This window comes from Misgurnus anguillicaudatus, chromosome 3 (genome assembly GCF_027580225.2).
Source record: "Misgurnus anguillicaudatus chromosome 3, ASM2758022v2, whole genome shotgun sequence".
NCBI classification, from domain to species: Eukaryota; Metazoa; Chordata; class Actinopteri; order Cypriniformes; family Cobitidae; genus Misgurnus; species Misgurnus anguillicaudatus.
In genome coordinates this window covers 32,082,477-32,101,330 of record NC_073339.2, presented here as the reverse complement: position 1 = coordinate 32,101,330, position 18,854 = coordinate 32,082,477, and the positions used below count along the sequence as shown (strand labels likewise).

Sequence of the window (18,854 nt, the reverse complement as noted above, 5' to 3'; positions counted from 1 at the left end):
CGCCTGACTATGAGAAGTATTTATCATCATAATCTGAGGGAGACGGAGAACTGGTGAGCGTTGTGCGTGCGAAATTAATTTAGATTAAGCGCTGGTGTGCGATTATAAAGATTACTGGAAGAGAGACAAACGCAATCCACTACTTTATTAACTGTTGACAGGATTTTCCTCTGAAACTGAGCTCATTCCATTTTTAAAGATTCTCCTTTAGTGGTTTAGTTTTACTAGATGAGTGACTTTCAAATAGACATACAAAAAAAGTTAAACAATTTCAATATAGACCGTTTCATCCAACGTACGTGCGGTGACGCGATTGCGCGTCTGGTCCGAACTTTACTTCCAGTTTCTGTTTGTTTAATGGTCTGACTAGTTGCTAAAACTGAACTCTTAGATGAATACCTCGTCGAAAATAACAAATGTTTCGGGTTTCCTAGGTAATCTACGTGTTTGTTTGTAGTGGACAAAAACCTTAAGTTTACCTTAAAGGTAGGGTTTCACATTTTGAAAAATGCTAACGGTAGCCGCCTAGCAATGAAATCTCGATCCCACCCTCTAGTCAAATCGCCATCCAAAGCCACGCCTCTTTCAAAACGCATGAACATGCACAGATCAGACGGTCACAGCTCATATATCATTCACCAGTGAGAAAACTTTGCGGTACAAAGTGAATAACATTTCCAAATAACTAACATAAACAACTGGTTTACATCAGAAGCACACTTTCGGTTGTGTAGACGTAGTAACTATATTGTTACGCTAATCCGTAAACGAACACAAATTTCATAAGCAACACAATGTTTCATCAAAGTAGAATATCTGAATCCATCTCAATACAAACATATCGCGTACCTACCTTACCAAAATAAACAGTGCGACGACCCTTTCAGACCCTTTGCCTCCTGCAGCTGTTTGCATCTCGTGGTAAAGCAGTAAAGTTACGGATGTTAATTTGGGTTTTTGCTCTTTGCTGATCCAGGCAGTTTTTGCTGTTGTTGTTATAAAAAATGTCTTTCGTTTTGTGGCTCCTGTGCAGGTTGTCAATTCATAAGAAAAGTTTGCCATTCTCGCTGATTACAGACAGGAGGTGAGCGCACGTGAACGCGCTGATGACGTATGGACTAGGTGCGCGGTGGGCAATCAAATTACGCTTAAGTATGAGGGACAAACAAGGCAACGTCCGTTTGGACCGAAATCTATGATTGGTTGAACATTGTTTGGTCCTACGCCTTTCACAGATGACATAAATTTCTACAAATACATTTAAACAACTTAACACAGTGATTGCTATCAGGATGTGAGGAGACTTTTAACCAGCATAACTAAAAATGTTTCAGGATCAAATCTGTTACCCTACCTTTAAGTTACATGTTTTCCACGAAAGCCCCTTGTTTATGTTGTTACTGTCTAGAGACAGCAAGGAATAGAGAAAAAAACATTTATTATAAAACGTCCCGTTCTGGTTCTGCATTCTGATTGGTTGAAACGCGTTCTAAGGCTCTGAATCTGATCTCTCACAAAAGTTCTTCACAAAAATAGAATTATCTCCGCTTTAAGCTGAAAATTTGAGAGGTGATAAGAGAACAAATAAAGGTAGGATGAAACTTTTTTTTTAAAGCGGATGGTCTGTTCTTTCATTTGATATTTTATGTTTATTTAAAGAATATAATTTTTCTGTCATTAGGCGTTAAACTAAAACCGGTTGGCTACTAAAAAAAAACCTCTGACGGGGAAAGAGTTAAGCATGCTTGCAAGCATATTTAATCATCACTTCAACAGTTGCACGATATAAATTTTAATGTATAAGTTACATTTATAAAAATAAACACCTCAGTCTTTAATCCTATTTTCATTGTGTCTTTGCTGCGTTTGTGTTGCTTGGGAACTACGCTCTGTTGCAGCCACACTTGATTCTGAAGAACTACTTTGTTTGGCGGAAGAGTAATATTTGTACTATTATAATTACAACTTATTTGTGTTTTATTTGATTAAATCCTGCTATGCATATGAAGTAACCGTTTTATAAAGGCAATAAGCCCCGCGAAGCAGTGGTGTTACAGTGCATTTTATAACAGCTAAGGGGGTTTTAACAATGCCGCTTAGCTGTTATAAAATGCACTGGTAACCCACTGCTTCTTGGGGCTTATGGCTTTATTTTGTTTAAGTGTTCAAGTTCAGGGATTAATCTTATACTGGGTCTCGCCATCTCTGTTTCAGAAGAGATCTCAACAATGTCATAGACTGTGCTCATAATGGCCAAGATCCGGAATTCAGAACCATCAAAAATCAAGATTTGAAAATGAACATATTTTTTAAGACCAAATTATTTATTCAATATAAATGATTGTATCTTCATAGACAAATGTCTATACCTGATACTAATGACAGAAGGACTTACTATTGCAAAGCAACATCAATATTAAGCAATGAAAGTTGCGGAAATAAATAAGTGTATTGAAAGCAGTATTACTCTTACCTAAGTTATGGGTGGAGACAACTCCTGATTGACCGGGTGGCTGCTGAACTTTAGTGCGAATGATCCTAGAAAAAACAAAGAGTGTTAGAGGACCATTAGACTGTATGTGTGTGAGTGTATGTGCTTTTGAGTTAGTTTACTATGAAAATGCTTTGTGTAGGGCTGTGTGGGAACTGTAGGGTTTGTGAAGGGGGCTTCAATACGTGCTTTATGAGGACACTAATTATTATAAGGGACGAAAAAGATGTTTTTGTTAAAAATGTGAGGGTTAGGTTTAGGGATTGGATTAGGGTTAGATAAATATGATTAACTGTTAAAAAACCATTACGACTATAGAATGTCCCATATGGCAACATGTGCGTGCGTGCGTGTGTGTGTGTGTGTGTGTGTGTGTGTTAGTGGCTCATGCAGCCTGACATGGCAGCAGAGTCCCACACTTCCTGCATGGGCGATCAAGCAAAGCACTTTCCCTCTCCTTTCCTCTTTCTCTCTCTCTCTCTCTCTCTCTGTCTCTCTTTCTCTCTCTCTCTTTCTAAGAGGGGTTGTCATTGTACACATGCTGTTGAACCAGTGAGCTGGATATTCCTCATGAATATGTGTTTCATTTTACTCTACCGACTCAGTCCCTTTGTTTTCCTCTCTTTCTCTCTCTCTCTCTCTCTTTCTCCTCCATGCGTTGCTGTATCCCGTTTTTTAATGTACTGATCAGTCACATATGCACTCACACCTTATAAAGTGTCACAATGACATGCACATACAGTAGTAGTCTATACACAAATTTAGGAAAAGCACACACAAACACACACCTGTTGATTGAGCTGACGCTAGGAACGCTGTCATTGTCACACACTCTTTCTGCCAGCAGTCTGTCTCTTATCTCCCAGGCAAACATGGTGGGGTTTTGGCGTTTGTAATCAGCGATTTTGTCAACTACTTTGGGTGTAGCAACCTTTGGTTTGGAGCCTCCGATCACCCCTGGTCTGATGCTGCCGGTCTCATAGTACCTGTAGAGCAGTTATATTGAGAAGTTTATATCACATGGCCAGAGTACCCTAAACATATAGGTAGACAGGACGTTACATCATAATGTGGTGTCTACAGCCACTACAGAATAAAAGACAGAAAAACATTAACACATCTATTTTTTAACCCGCATCAAACATATTAACTGATGAATCTCTTACAAAATAGGCACATTTAGCAGACACTTTTCTCCAAAGTGACTTATGCATTCAAGGTATACACATTTTACAGAATGTGTGTTTCAAGGAATTCAAACCCAGAACATTTGCGATGCTAATGTAATGCTCCACCAACTGAGCTAGAGGAATATACACAATGATTGTAAATGACTGCATCACAGCCAAATTAAACGAATGAAAAAGAATAGTGATTCTAAATTTTGATTGGTCACTGGTCTACCATTTCAAAATGATGATGAACACACACCTACCAAGTTCTGCCAAGCTTCAAAAGCAACCTCAGTCTGCCTACATTGTCAGAAATAAAGGTACACTGTGTGATTCTGATAGACCTGTCGGCAGTCTTTTTTGACACAGTAAACCATCAGATCCTACTTGACACCCTATCTTCGCTAGGGATCACAGATACTCCAGTGGTTCAAATCTTATCTCTCCGAAAGATCCTTCAGGGTGTCGTGGAGAGGCACGATGTCCACAGCTCATCAGATAATCACTGGGGTTCCTCAGGGATCAGTGCTTGGTCCACTCCTTTTCTCTAGATACATAACATCCTTAGGACCTATCTTACAGGCACATACAGACATCTCAGTTTCTCCTACCACTGGTATGCTTATGACACCAAGATCTTCTCGTTTCACCCAGATAATCCTACCATAGCAGCACACAACCCAAGATACAGCACGACCTATTCATTCAACTTGGCAACACAACCATTACTCCTTCCAAAACTGCCAGAAACCTCGTCTTTGATGACAAACTTCACTAATTACATTGCAAATGCAGCATTACACAATATCAGGAAGATACGGCCATTCCTTACGAAGCATGCTGCACAACTCCTGATCCAGGTCCTGGTAATCTCTAGGCTGGACTACTGCAATGCTTTGCTTGCTGGCCTTCCTTCACAGTCTATCAAATCACTCTAACTGGTTCAGAACTCAGAAGCTCGGCTTTCAGGAGCCCAAAATGGCTCATGTAACGGCGCTCTTCATCTCTCTCCACTGGCTACCAATTGAAACGCAAGTCAGTCACTACTACTACTCCCTTACAGAACTTTCACTGGCACTGCACCAGAAAACTTTCACACTTTCCTGCATTCCTACACCCCATCCAGAACCTTACTTTCAGCAAATGAGCAGCACCTTGTCATACCTTCACAGAAGGGCACTAAATCACATTCCTGCTCATTTTCCTTCACTTCTCTCTGCTGGTGGAAGGATCTTCCTATAGGAGTCCGGTCAGCAACATCTCTTGCAATATTCAAAAAACAATTAAAAACTAATCTCTTCCAAAAATACCTAAAAAATTAATATTGACTGCATTTCCACCTCTTCTCTCTTAAAAAATAAATAAATTACTAACTCTCTCTCTCTCAACAGGTACTGTTTCGGAATAGTAAAAACTTGTAACTTGGTACTTCTTGTATTATTGCCTCACTATGACAAATCACTTTATTGTTTCCTAATATTTGTAAGTCGCTTTGGATAAAAGCGTCTGCTAAATGCTTAAATGTAAAAACTAAAAGTTGGATCAACTTAAAAATGACTCAATAGGCTTTATGCCCAGCTGCACTACTTCCTGAACTTCAGCCAGCTCCTTGTTTCCTGTCTGCCATTATTGGACAAACTGATTAATCCAGGTGTGCCTGACCTCAGTAATCACAAACAAACGGATTAATCCAGGTGTGCCTGACCTCAGTAGTCACAACAACAATAATCAGACACACCTGGATTAATCAGTTTGTCCAATAATGGCAGACAGGAAACAAGGAGCTGGCTGAAGTTTAGGAAGTACTGCAGCTGCGCATAAAGCCTATTGGTATCTCCTAAAAATGTGAAGTTTTTTCAACCTAAATGTTCTAACTTTAAGTGAAAAATTGAAGTTGAAAATGTTTAAATATTTTAGGTGTTACTAACTGAATTTTTTTTAAGTTTTCACTAAACATTAGAAAATTTAAGTTTGTAAAACTTAATTTTTGTGGGCGTTACCAATTGAAACAAGTTTTTTAAGTAGATCATGCCAGCTTTCACTTTTTACCATGTACATAAGCTGTCAGTGGGACAGTAGGCTAATATGTACATTTTAGGCACAGATTTATATTTTTGAGGTACTAATATGCACCCATTAGGTACAAAGGTATACTTTTTTAATGGGTACCACTCAAGCTTTTGTACCTTTATTTCTGAGAGTGTAGATATGGGCTAATACAATTTTACCAGTTGATTATAATTTATTGAAAATCTTATATTGCTGTGGCAGTTTTATAAATACAATGAGCACTCTGAGGCCATGCATTCTGTGATCTTACCAATATTATTTTACCTTCATTTCACATTGTCCAGATTACACTTTACCTTTTGTAAAATCCCCTGTGATGCATTGCACGCAGGAAATTCCCTCATTAAGAAGACAGCAGAGTTAGTCATACGCCTTATTTACTCAAACCTCACTCGCAGCCCACATATTAGTGTGTTTTCTGCCCGAGCAGTGAGAGAGGGAGGGAAGATATTACCGCACGCACACACAGACGGAGCGCCACAGTAACGGTTGAGTGAGTTGGACTAGGGCTGAGGGAAGAGGGTTGAGGGAGAAGAGAACAATGGGAAACACATTTTTTGATATAGCTAAAGGCTCTAGCACTAATCCACACCTTTATCCATTCAAATTCTGTCCTCCCCCTTAACCCTTCCTGCCTCTTTCTCTCTCCTTCTCTCTCTCTTTTTCTCTGTCCCTCCAACCATCCCTCCCACCTCAGGAGACGTATGGTGCCAGTGTCATTTTGATGCAAATGAAAAATGTGATGAATCTTTTCTTTTTTGTCACCGAAAGAAAGGCCGAGCTTTGACTTCAGAATTTTTGAATTTTAACACGTTATCTGTGAAAGGAAATGCTGAGTCAGACTCAGAACGAACCAATGGCGGAGGGAATATCAGTCCAATAACACTTATCAGTGTATGTATATTCAAGAATTTTAGAAAGTGATTTCTAATATGCATTGTTCAATTTAAAATCGATGACAAAATACAAGAAAGGTTGGAAAGCGTTTAAAGGCAGGACTCCAAACACATACAGGCCCCATGCATACAAAGACATTAAGCCGGTTTCCCAAGCAAAGATTAAACCTAGTTCTGGATAAAATAGCAATAGAGATTCTCCATTCAAATCTTTTTTCTTCCCGAGATTATAGCGACCTCTGTGTGTGGGAACCTAATCCTTGGTGTTTGAAAGCATTGACTATAGACACATTTGTCTTGTATTACTAACCAATCCATAAAATACCAATGCATTATGTCACAAAACTCATGAAACTCATACTATTTGTCTTCTGTGTATTGACACAAGATAAGTCAGTAGTGTTTACCAATAATAATCTCTATAGCAAAGTTCCCTAAAGGCATACCAAATCATCTCCAGACAAAGCTCTTATGTAAAATGCATTTCCACTTACAAAAAAGTACTGTGGCAGCATTATGGTACAGTGATGATGGTACTCTAATGGCTTTAAGCATGTGTCAAAAAGTAATATTGTGTTGCTTTTTGTTATCCTTTTGCAAACTCTTCTCTGTCAGCAGGCTTTTCCATCACATTTCTTCATAATAAGCAGAACTCACCTGCCCAGTATCTTGCTGACGCAGCCATGGCTGACCCGGAGCTGGCGGGAGATGTCACATGGGCGTACGCCCTGATGGGCTAACTCCACTATCCTCTGCCTCACCACATCAGGCAAAGGTCTCCCATTCACAAACACCCCACCCAGCTGATTCACCCCTCCATGCCCTGTGAACACAAACAGCAATATGAGGAAACTCATATGAGCATAAATGTCTACCTTATATACTGTAGCTTTTTGTACACATGACAGTAAAAACATTTTGCTGTGTGTCTGACCTGCAGGTTTGAATTATGCAGTCTCCACTTTACAGTAACTTATTCGTCCCTAGTGGTCATTAAGAGAATGACAGATGCCTTGTACTTTGAAGTTCGTATGTTTGGTATCTTTTGTATGTTTGTGTATCTTTTTTGGTTTTAAACTCTGGAAAACACATCATCCCAAATGTTTTATGCTCTTCTACACTCTCAGAATAAAATGTACATGAAGGCACAAAAGTTGTCGATATTGGTACCTCTAATGTACACGCACCTAAAAAGTACATACTAGTACCTCAAAGGTACATATTTGTAAATAGTACTTATTAGGAACTTTATAAAAGGTACCATCCCAGTGACAAAAAAGGTACATATTTTGTACCTTTATCTGAGAGTGTAAATATTCATAAGAATTTAACATTCATTTGTAGCATATCAGAGAGGATGTGTCTGTATATGTGTGTCTCTGTCTGTGTTTAGTGCAGAAGTCTATGTGGTAATCCAGTCAATCTGTCATATTAACATACTGATTGCTTTAGACAGAAACACACAAACACACACACAAAAGAACTCGGGGTATCTGTTAATCCCAGCTACAGGGTAATGGATCTTAAATAGAGCCGAGCAGGCAATATTAAACTGGGCCTTGCATCCCCATGAGTAAATACATAAGTTTAGCTAACAGAAAATTAAAAAATAGCTATTTGTCGTTTTCATTTTCTTAAGGCAGTCTCCTTTGACAATGTTTTGCATATGAACATTCTTCACTTAGTGATTTAACCCTTAAGGTTTTTAAGAGGTCTATTTGTAAGTCTTTTAATTTTTTATTTCATTATTTTTTCACTCTTTTTGTTGCTAATGTATTTTTATAATCTCTGGTATGTTTCAGCTTTAACTTTATAACTTTATAGTTTGACTGTTGTTTAGATGGTTTCCTCAGTGTATATCATAATTCATAACAAACTGTTCATCTACAATTATCTACAAATGCATTTAGAGATTTTTTTAGACAGCCTGTTAAGTTTACTTCGTAACATTAACAGTTATGCACCGTTATGCAAAGTACAGTTATGCGCAAACCAAAAGCATTATGCATAAGCATGCAAAAAGTGTGTGTGTGTGTGTGTGTGTGTGTGTGTGTGTGTGTGTGTGTGTGTGTGTGTGTGTGTGTGTGTGTGTGTGTGTGTGTGTGTGTGTGTGTGTGTGTGTGTGTGTGTGTGAGAGAGAGAGAGAGAGAGAGAGAAGGCTGCAGTAAGGTGTGTATGTGTGCGCGCGCGCGTGTGTGTGTGTGAGAATGCGTATGTGTTTAATATAAGTGCCTGTGTCATAGAGCGAGAGAGGGAGACAGAAAAGGTTGAAGTAAGGATTAAACGAAACAAGCTATTCAGATGTGATCTGACCCAGACTTTCCCCGTTTCTTCTACAAATACGGTTGGCTTATAAATCGAAGTGTTCCTGGAGCTTTGATTGATTTCAAGGCAGGTTCCGTTTAGAAATAGCGAGAGCCGCTGAAAGACATTCATGCTCCCCCATCCAGAAAATAAACCCGATTAGAGACGCTGCTCCATTACGATCCGCTATCGGCTCCGATTAAACTGCTCTAAACAGAGCAAACCAAACCACAAGCATCAGGCGTGCTTTAACAAACAGGCCAAAGAAAAAACAAGCAAGTGTTTGTGAATTAAGCAAGTGAATGTGTTTTCAAAAAGGAATGCATATGAGAATATGATTATCAAAGCTTTAAAGTAAACCCTAACCCTAAGATTTTTTCCCCTCTTACATACACATCACAAAAATTAATATTGTGCTGATAAATTAAAAAAGTCCAAAATTAGGCTTATTATTATTCATCTGAATTTATAAACCACCTATATTTCTATTTGGGAATATTTTCAAAGGTATTTAAAACGTATTTTCAATTAATTCGTTTTAAATAGTTTACGTATTCATTGCAACCTAATTAATCTTAATGATAATTATAAACTTATAATAACACCTTGCTAATATGCATTATTTTTCTTCTTCTTCTTCTTCTTCTTCTTCTTCTTCTTATTATTATTATTATTATTATTATTATCATCATCATTATTATTATTATTATTATTGTTATTAATAAGGATTTAGGTTATGTACATTATAAAAAAAATAAGTCTTGTTTTTATGTAAACCTCTCACAACAATTTCAACAACCAAAAACACATATAGCCTACAGCAGAACAGTTTGAACAAGCTGAGACTTTTCAGAAATTCAAGAAAAATGCAATTTTGCAAAATTAAAATTATACTATTTTATACATAATACATTAGTTTATACAAAACTGTTTTACCATTGGAAGTCAAACTGGTACTATAATAACAGTCTTATAACATTTTATATTCTGCAGATGGAATGTTAGACATAGTAAAGTGATTTTAATGGTGTTTACACTTTTTATGTCTACTTTTTGTTAGACAGCGACTGCTCATCAATATTCATAAGGGTGAGTTTACAACATTATGACCCTAAAGTCACGGATCTCTCTTGCACGCACAAATTCAGTGAAGTTTCCTAAAATAGTTGCAATTCTCACTGCTTGCACCGTTTGACATTTTACGTGTAATCGTTTTACCCCGCGGATTGTGTTGAGATGTGGTGGAGAGAAAACGTGATTCGTTCTAGCTTCAGAAATGTGTAGCCTATACATCTAATCCACCGTTTCATTCACCGTGCCAATAGATCTATGTCATTTGCACATAGATGTGCGTGCGTGCGTGTTTGTGGCATGCGTGCATATTTAAGTATTGCAGTGACTTTGTGTATTAGGTATTTATTCAGCGAGAATAAAGATGAGAGAAATAAGGAGCTGGAGAGGAACAGAGGAAAAATCACTAATACGTTTTTATACATTTCTGTAGTGCATAATATGTTATTTTCAGCTCTTTATTTGGTTGACAAAACGAAATATTTTTACAAAAATTCGGAAATACGCTGAATCTCGCTATCTTTATTAATAAAAATATATTTATATTAGCCTATAAATATACGAATTAAAGATGCAAATTATTGTAAATATTTTGCAAGTTTTAATGTGCATTATGTAGGCTACACTTTTCTTGTGTTGCAGACTATTTAAATGTTTAGATGTTGTTTGCGCCAGTAATTGTGAGTTAAAGACAGAACAACTAAACAGATCGAAAGAGAAAGGGAGCCCTTGATGCGAGTATCTTGGGGGTGCACAAGTGTCGGCCATGTCACGAATGAGTGACCACACATCTCTCCGCCACAGTGAGCAACTTTAGCTTTCGTTTTACCTCATAAGTGGCTGTTTACAGTTTCCCTCAAGCAACATGTTTAAAGGTTATTTAGCCTGTTTATAATCTCAGCTGCGGTTCAAGTTCAGTTAATGTCCGCTGGTTGCTGGCCTTGGCCGCGATTTCTTTCCCCCTCTCTTTCCCCCAGGGATTGTCTAACAGAAGGCTAAAGCTCTAACAAAGCAACCTGACTGGTTAAAAAAAGTAAATCTCAAATGAACCAAAAAAGTCGCAAAAACTGTACCAGCTACGCAGTTTATAAATAAACGGACTATTTGTTGCTTATTTAAGATCATTTTGTGATTTTTAAAATTCTTCTTATTTAAGATATTAACAATCATATATATAGCTTACTTTGAACGTTAATGTATGTTGTAATTTTGCCAGTACACATAATAAAACAATTTTCTGCAACGTAGAATAAAATCAAACTTTAGATAGCAATTAATTATAAATAAAAGTCTGCACTTACTGTGCATTGCGGCGAACGGGTCGTGTTTGCAGTGGATTTCCATCTGTTAGTAGAAAAGGCCTTTCCGTTTAAAACCAAACAAACTGTATTGTCCCGTTGTTGGTCTTTTAAAGGTTTATGCGAATGTAGTCAGTCCGTTCTTTTCGAAATAGTTTCTTTTAAACTCCGTTTAAACTGTTTAGAAGTCAAAAGAAACTTTGGTTTAAAAATAGACCATTTAACCTGAAGTGTGGTAGAAGTGTGGTAACAGCTTATTGGATATGGGAGAGAAATATAAAAAGATCATTCATAAATAATATTTTTTCTCATCCATCATCAATAAGACGAAGTTCAAATAGTCAGGACACAACCCTGCAGGGTCAGGATATTTTGCGGCCCAACATCCAGAGTGAACTGATTCAGATGGACATCAGTGAGCGAGAGGGTTCATAAACGCAGTACTTTAAAAAAATAATAAACCTGGTAAAAATAAACTGGTTTAAGTAAGTCCGAAAGGTGTCCAAGTTAAAGTTAAAATAAAATGTAGAAGTCTTGTTTCTAAGCAGATTTATCTTGACATCCTCGCTCCACTGACCGTGACCCGTGAACTGAGGTTCGCGCTGTCAGAGCGTCGTTAACAGTCTCTACTGGTGATTTGTAAGATCCCGGTTCGGTTTACGAGAATCCAAAACATTCACTTGATTTTCACCGCAACTTCAAAGGCTTATGAATGTGATTTCCTTGCATCTTGATCATCTAATACCTCAGAACTCCTTCGGATTCTCTTTTTTGAAAAATACGCAGATAACTCCGACAGGAAAAATGTCCCCAAACAATAGACATATGACCAGGGACGAATGAAATTAAAAAGTGCATCATAAGGAACCGGAATCAAAATGTTTGCCAGAGTTAAATAGTAAATACAAAACAGCCTTTGCGATAAGCATTTTTTCTTGTGGAATGTCCAAGACAACTCGTGAAGAAAAACAGGCAACTTTTGCACTTGAGTAAAAATCCACTGAAAGTCTCAGATGGCTCAAAGGGTAGTGTGATTGGTCTCGGTCACTGAGAGGGTCAAAAACGATAATGTCCGCCGAACAATGTTCGTCCAGTGTGAATGCCCCGCTGGTGAGAAGTGGAGGATGTGCGGCGAGCCTCGGTCTTTACCGCGCAACACAGAACGAGCGCACGGCGCGTTTCAGAACCTGCTCTCTTGTGGACAGCGCCAAAGCCTCGGCGCTCTGAATCTACTACAGCGCCGAGGAGAGACTGTCAATCAACTGAGGTCTACCTATCCGTGCACTGCATCTCTGCCGTCACATTCGTCCAGAGTCGCGCTCAGACAACGACGACACCGATTGGCCAACACTGACAGTGACGCGCTGTCCCAATTGTGCATTGACAAATAGGGAGTCTTGCATAGTATTCGGTTCTCTCTTGCGTCGCCGTTCCCATGCTTAATTTCAATTAAGGGTGGAATATTTTTTTAATATTCGTTTGTACCCACTTCAGTCGTCTATCTAATAAATAGTTAATGCATTCTCTCAAAATGGGTTTTTGATATTATGAATGCATAAAGTATTGGAAAATCGTTGTAAAGCAGGCTTTGCAAAAACATTGATACGTTGGTGGTTTTACTTATTTAAGTAGGTTATTAAAAACTAAATAGGCCTACATTTTTTCCATTTAATGTTGTATTTGCCCGATAACATAAATTACAAAAGCAACGTATATCCTAAAGATTTTGATTGTATTTTATAATAAATGTATTTTTATAAAACGGCAAAAAATTTGTGTAAAACTACGAAATAAACGTTATCATTAATAATAGAAAAATTACACTATTATTTGTTGTTTATAAGTGTACTATATGATTTCGATAAATAATCAGTCATATTTGCTGTTTGTAACATTGACTGACATATTACGAATACTACACGAACGCAAACTTGAATATCAGCATATGCCATTTCATTTTCTACCACCCACACCAACTATGGATTATTAAGCATCTGATAAAATGTTGATTTAGTAGCTGGTGGGTATTTAGAAAATGGTAATTGAAATAGCGGTGGTGGTAAACATCAGTGATCAGTGTAATAGAAAAAAAACAAGCATTAAATTGACATTTTAAGAAGGATACTGCTTAGGGGTTTGTTCTTCTGAACATGAAAATTTATTTTGTTTATTTATTTATTCAAAAGACTTGAATTATAAACTCTTGAATTAAATTGGTTCTTAATAATTGATGGAATAAAACTATTTATAGGCTCTGCCTATTTGCACACCTCTCGGTTATTACTATAGGCTATTGATTTTTTTTACATCCATAATCAATAAAGGTGTGTTGTTTCCAAACACTTTAGGACATCTTGAAGTAAAATAAATAAATAATAATCTCTGTGTTACATGCTACCGAACCATTATATTATCTAAACTGCACATATTTGATTGGACGCTTTAAACTCAAAAAGAACAATGCTTTAAAAATATATATCTTCAAAGGTTTTACTTTGTTAACGGACATTAGGCTATATTTCTGTTATTCTACGCTTAAAGATGAAAGACAAACATGGGCTATTTTGCGTGGTTAGAATAATGAAAACTTGTGACTGAAATACTAAAAAGCTTCTGCCGACATATTCTGTGGAATTCCGTGTGCGCCATCAGTGCCACGAGGGGGCGAACCTTTTGTCTCGTGTGAAGAACATTACGCTCGGTCACGTCACTCCACCACACACGCGCACTCAACGGCACTTGTTTTTACAATCAAATAGTAACTAATAATAGACTTTTTAAAACAACCAATGGCTATTTGTTTTTATTCAAGTCATTTCGATTAAAACATTTCAATATTTTTGTAAGTCATTTTCACGATTAAGATCAACTTTTCAATAGGACTTGTGCTTTCTGACATTAAATCTCATACAGGAAACACATTTTTGTTTTATTTAAGTGTCAAAAAAATGCAGTTCGTTAGCCTGTAGCTTATTTCTTTAAGAGAAGCCGCTAAAAATAATTAGGGTATTGTATAAAATATGTAGGCCTATAGATTTAAAAATGTAAATGTTTTGAGTATATCATATGATTTAACACTATTCTGATTTTAATATTTCCACAAAATAATATTTCTTCATGAATATGCTACTACGTTCGATCGACGAATTAAAAAAAAGTAAATTCAAAAACGTATAGGTTAAATATTGTTACTTCAAGATGTTGAGAGACATAGCCTACCTAATACACTGCAAAAGTATTTTTAACAGTTGAAAAAAAGTCTATTTTATATAATATTCTTTAATTTTGTTAATAAGAAAGAACTTAAATCTAAATCTAAAATAAAAAAGCTTAATAAATAATAAATGTAAGCATATTGATAGTTTTCAGAAGGCCAAAATCACCGTGAAGTCGACTAAACTGAGCTAAAGTTATAGTCAAAGAATAATCAAAGTAGCCTAAATATCAGGGTCAAGAAGAGGGCTTGCAGGCAGCAGGCCTGTGTGTCAATGAATGTCTGACAGAAACTGAGAAATGTTCGTGTGAAATGGAAATTGTGTAATAGCTTCGTTATAGTTCATAAATTCGAAACATGAAACAATTTTATAATTTATTTTCAATGTGTCATCGTTGGATGGAGGAGGATGCTGTTTATAACCTATTAAACGTTTAGCCAATGAATGGCAATGCTGAGACATATTATTCAAGGCTATTACAACAAAAAAACTTTTATTATATCGGTAAATCATCAACAAATTAAAATTCGGGAATCAATGTAAAGCCAAGATGAAGAAATAAGGATTTGGTGATAGGTAAGATAGGTGAGATAAACTAAACTAAATAAACTTATATGAAGCAGCTTTGAGCTAGTTCATTTAACCCTTTAGATAAATTTATATCCCATAGGACCCATAAGACCATGAAAAAGAATTTATCTCTCATTATGTTATAAAGAAAATGAGCAAAAGGGAGAAAGATCCTTGTCATTTGATACATTTTCTTGGTATATTGTTATAATTGTCTAATGTTTGTCCATAAAACCAATCTTAAAATCAACTTGGTTTAACATAATGGTTTAAAATATTATTTGTGTTCCTTTTAAATGTTGTCCCATACACAATCCATCAGGCCCAAAGCCTATCACACTTCAACCTCAAAACACATTGCTGTCATAATCATAACTTCAGCAAAGGTTTGGCCCTAAAATCCAAGGCCCGTCATCACAACAAGGAGTTTAAGCTTTCAGTGCATTAGAAGACCTATTTATAGCATCGTTAAAAAAGTTATATCAGAGAATGTCAGAAGATTGACCACCATCAGACATAAAATGTAAAAAGATACAGATAAAGTCACAGCTGAAGCCTTTTTAAAAATGGCAGGTAGCATTTGTTATGAAAATAGTTATTTGTTAGTTTTGTTTTATAAAAGAAAAACACGGGTTTATTAGTATTTTGAACAAGCCGTTCAAGTAAAATGGAGAAACAGACATGGCCCTACCCGACCGTCCGATGCGCAGAGATGGACCCTTTTGGTCCAAGTCCATGCCGTGGCTAGAGGTTGGACAGAGGGATGAGCGGGGGGGCGAGAACAAAAAAGTTCCCTCTCCTATATCCTCTGTTCCTGTTCTCTCTGCTCTTTTTTGTAACAGTGGTTTTGACGAATAGTCGTTTGAAATAATGTGACTCTTCCGCTCCCTGTTGCGCCGTTGCAATTGTTCACTGAAGTGAAACTAAACGTTTTAGGTGGAAAAGAGACTCTGAAGGAAGCGTGAAACGATTATGGGGCAAAGTCAAGAAAGAGCATCGCGCTCAATGTGCGCTCATGTACCAGTTCTTCCTCTCTCTCTCTCTCTCTCTCTCTCTCTCTCTCTCTCTCTCTCTCTCTCTCTCTCTCTCTCTCTCACACACACACACACAGGCACGCACGCACGCACGCACGCGCGCGCACACACACACACACACACACACCGAGATAGAGCATAACCTGACGTGCACAAACCTGGTTACCAAAAGTTTACTTCTTTCAGGAATTAAGTGAAAAATAGAACATGATATTTGGCTTAATAATAAACTTATCACCGATGTACGTTTAGATTTAAGGGGGGAAAGACAGGAATCACGACTTTCATGATCAATTCGATAAGACAGTACAATAGGCCTACATATAGTTCAATACTCACTTAATAGAAACTAAACTTTTTAACTTTTTTTGATGGTAACATTAATGAACATTGAATATTATAATGCTTGTTATTGTTGCTAATGGTCCTTATTATTAAGTGTTACCACCGTTATTATGTGGTGTAGGCCCTTATTGCACTAGGTCTACTTTATCCCTCGACCTAAAAAGATCTCCGGGTCAAAATGCTTCAGCATTTTTATTAGACCAAACAGCACACGTGAAGGCACGATGGCAGCCGATGATACGGGGTCTCGAGGTTCATGAGCTACACAGAGACAATTGTCCGCTGAACAATGTGAATCAGCACTCTCTGACCCCTGCTCCGAAAACAACAAATGTACCTCATTTAATCGCGCCTCATAAAGCCATGTTCATTTGATGGAGGACTGAAGGCAGAATAATGAATGAAGCTTAGACCTTATTAATTTAATACGGAGTGGCCCGTGGGTTATTTCGGATCATTTTGGCCCAGAGGTCAGTTATTTAATTACAACAATTTTCGCGCATGAGAGGAAGTCTGTATTCATTTGCAAAAATGTAAATAAATTAAATAAATAAAATGAAGCTGTTTTGAGGATGAATCCCATTCCGGTTCTGTTCAGAGGCGCTCCTTAAGGTCTGATGAAGGATGTGACTGTGCAGGTGGCTGTTGTCACAGTGACCTGAGGCAATGTAACCGCTTCGCTACACACGCCTCTCCGCTCCAAGATCAAAGGCCAAACTTGTATTACATGAACGTGCATCAACGTCCACACTTTCTTCTTCTTTCTTCCTCCGTATCACCTCCTGTAACACTCACACAAATTGAAAATTTATTATTACCACAGTTTTCACCCACGAAACCCAAAACACCTGAAAAGTTTTAGGATACAAAAATGCTGCAAAGTACTTCAGCATATGTTTTTTTTAATCGATTTATTTGTTTAGTAGAAGTATTCCCCCTATCTGTATAAAATCACCACAGTCCTGAAATAAACAGGATAAATTTATATAAGTGCTTATATATGTGTAATGTTTACATGTTTATTACACTTTCGTATATGTAACAAATATATAACATTATATTGTTGCAATAACAACAATCTGTTATAAATATAATAATTATAACGATATTAAAGACTAACAGACGAATTAATATAAAAAGCATCATAACATGTTCTTTTATAATAGATTATTGATAATATTGCTTTCCGATAAAATTACCTTTACACGTCATTTTTAAATTGTCATTTGATTTGTAAATAAATCAAAGTAAGATCAAACAAATAGCAGATAAATCCAAAATAAAAGAAGTTAAATTAAAAGTCAAAAGTAATAAAAAGTATATAATATAGTTTGCTTATAAATATACCATATTATTATTATTTTGTTAAGCTACAACATTATATTTTTGGCAGAAACTATATTGTCATTAATACAAATTAAGAGATGAACTTCTAAAACGAAAATGTAATTAAAAAAGAAGGACTAGCTATATGTAGATTAACAAGTAAATAAAAGCAAGTGCATAAAATTATTTAAGAAACAAATTTTACTGAAAAACATCAACTTGTTTAGGAGCTTTTCTTGTGTGAAATTCATGCAAAGGCCACCAACTTCTGCTTGGCATCTTTTCTCCGCTCAGTTTTTACGTGATACGGTTACAAAATGTGGTGTTTCAGTCTCACTTCTTAATTTAATTAATAAAGTAATTAAAGCTCAGAGAGTATAAGAGGATATTTTGTCTGTCTCCCTGCTGAAGGCGGAAATAATCGTTTTTGACCGAGACATGAGAGTGAAAGCGGACATTTAAAACAAAAAGTAAACAAACACACAAAGAAAATCAACAATATTTATGACGAATTTATTTTATTATTCAACCGATTTTGTATCTGAATGGTGTTGTGAGTAGCCCCGTGAACGAATACTCTTTCTTTAACCAAAACACTTTAATCTACAGTCTTTAAAACAATAATCAAACGTTGTCAACAGCTTAAATAAATCAAACGCAAATTAAATCAAATTGGATATGCAGACTGTTCTCAATCTTTTGAATATGGCTACAAGATTATAAGCGCTTTTTAGAAATGGACCAGTGTTTCATGCAATAGCCTAATTGTTTCCGTTAAATATAGCAAATACATTAATTTATCCTGCATTTAAAACTGCGGTAATATGCTGTTGTCAGCCAGGAATAAAAATAAAGACTCTGAAATACTATATTAGTTTTACAGTACCAAAATACTAGCCATGATTTTTGCGTAAAGCAAATGATGTTGCGTATAATAATATGTAGCCTATATAAGAAACACATAATTTATCCAATGTGAAATAAGACCAGATATCTAAAAAAAAAAAGGGTATATCTGATAGAAAAACACAATTGAGCTTAACATCTCAAACGTATACAAAA

The 18,854-nt window shown here is 36.5% G+C and overlaps 1 protein-coding gene across 3 annotated transcripts in view; it reads right to left on the bottom strand.

The window, feature by feature from the left end:
• pax5 (paired box 5) overlaps nt 1–16,055 on the bottom strand; it is a 63,269-nt gene extending 47,214 nt beyond the window's left edge. For 2 of the 3 annotated variants that reach the window (XM_055205492.2, XM_055205495.2), the window contains exons 1-4: nt 15,779–16,055; nt 7,287–7,452; nt 3,280–3,477; nt 2,474–2,538 (exon numbers count right to left, since the gene is read on the bottom strand). In XM_055205492.2, the coding sequence (XP_055061467.1) occupies nt 2,474–2,538; nt 3,280–3,477; nt 7,287–7,452; nt 15,779–15,824 (475 nt within the window). In that variant the 5' untranslated portion in view covers nt 15,825–16,055. Of the gene's footprint in view, nt 1–2,473; nt 2,539–3,279; nt 3,478–7,286; nt 7,453–11,305; nt 12,547–15,778 lie in introns of those variants that run through there. The other variant, XM_055205494.2, reaches the window with a different exon arrangement.
• Nucleotides 16,056–18,854: the final 2,799 nt, after the last annotated feature.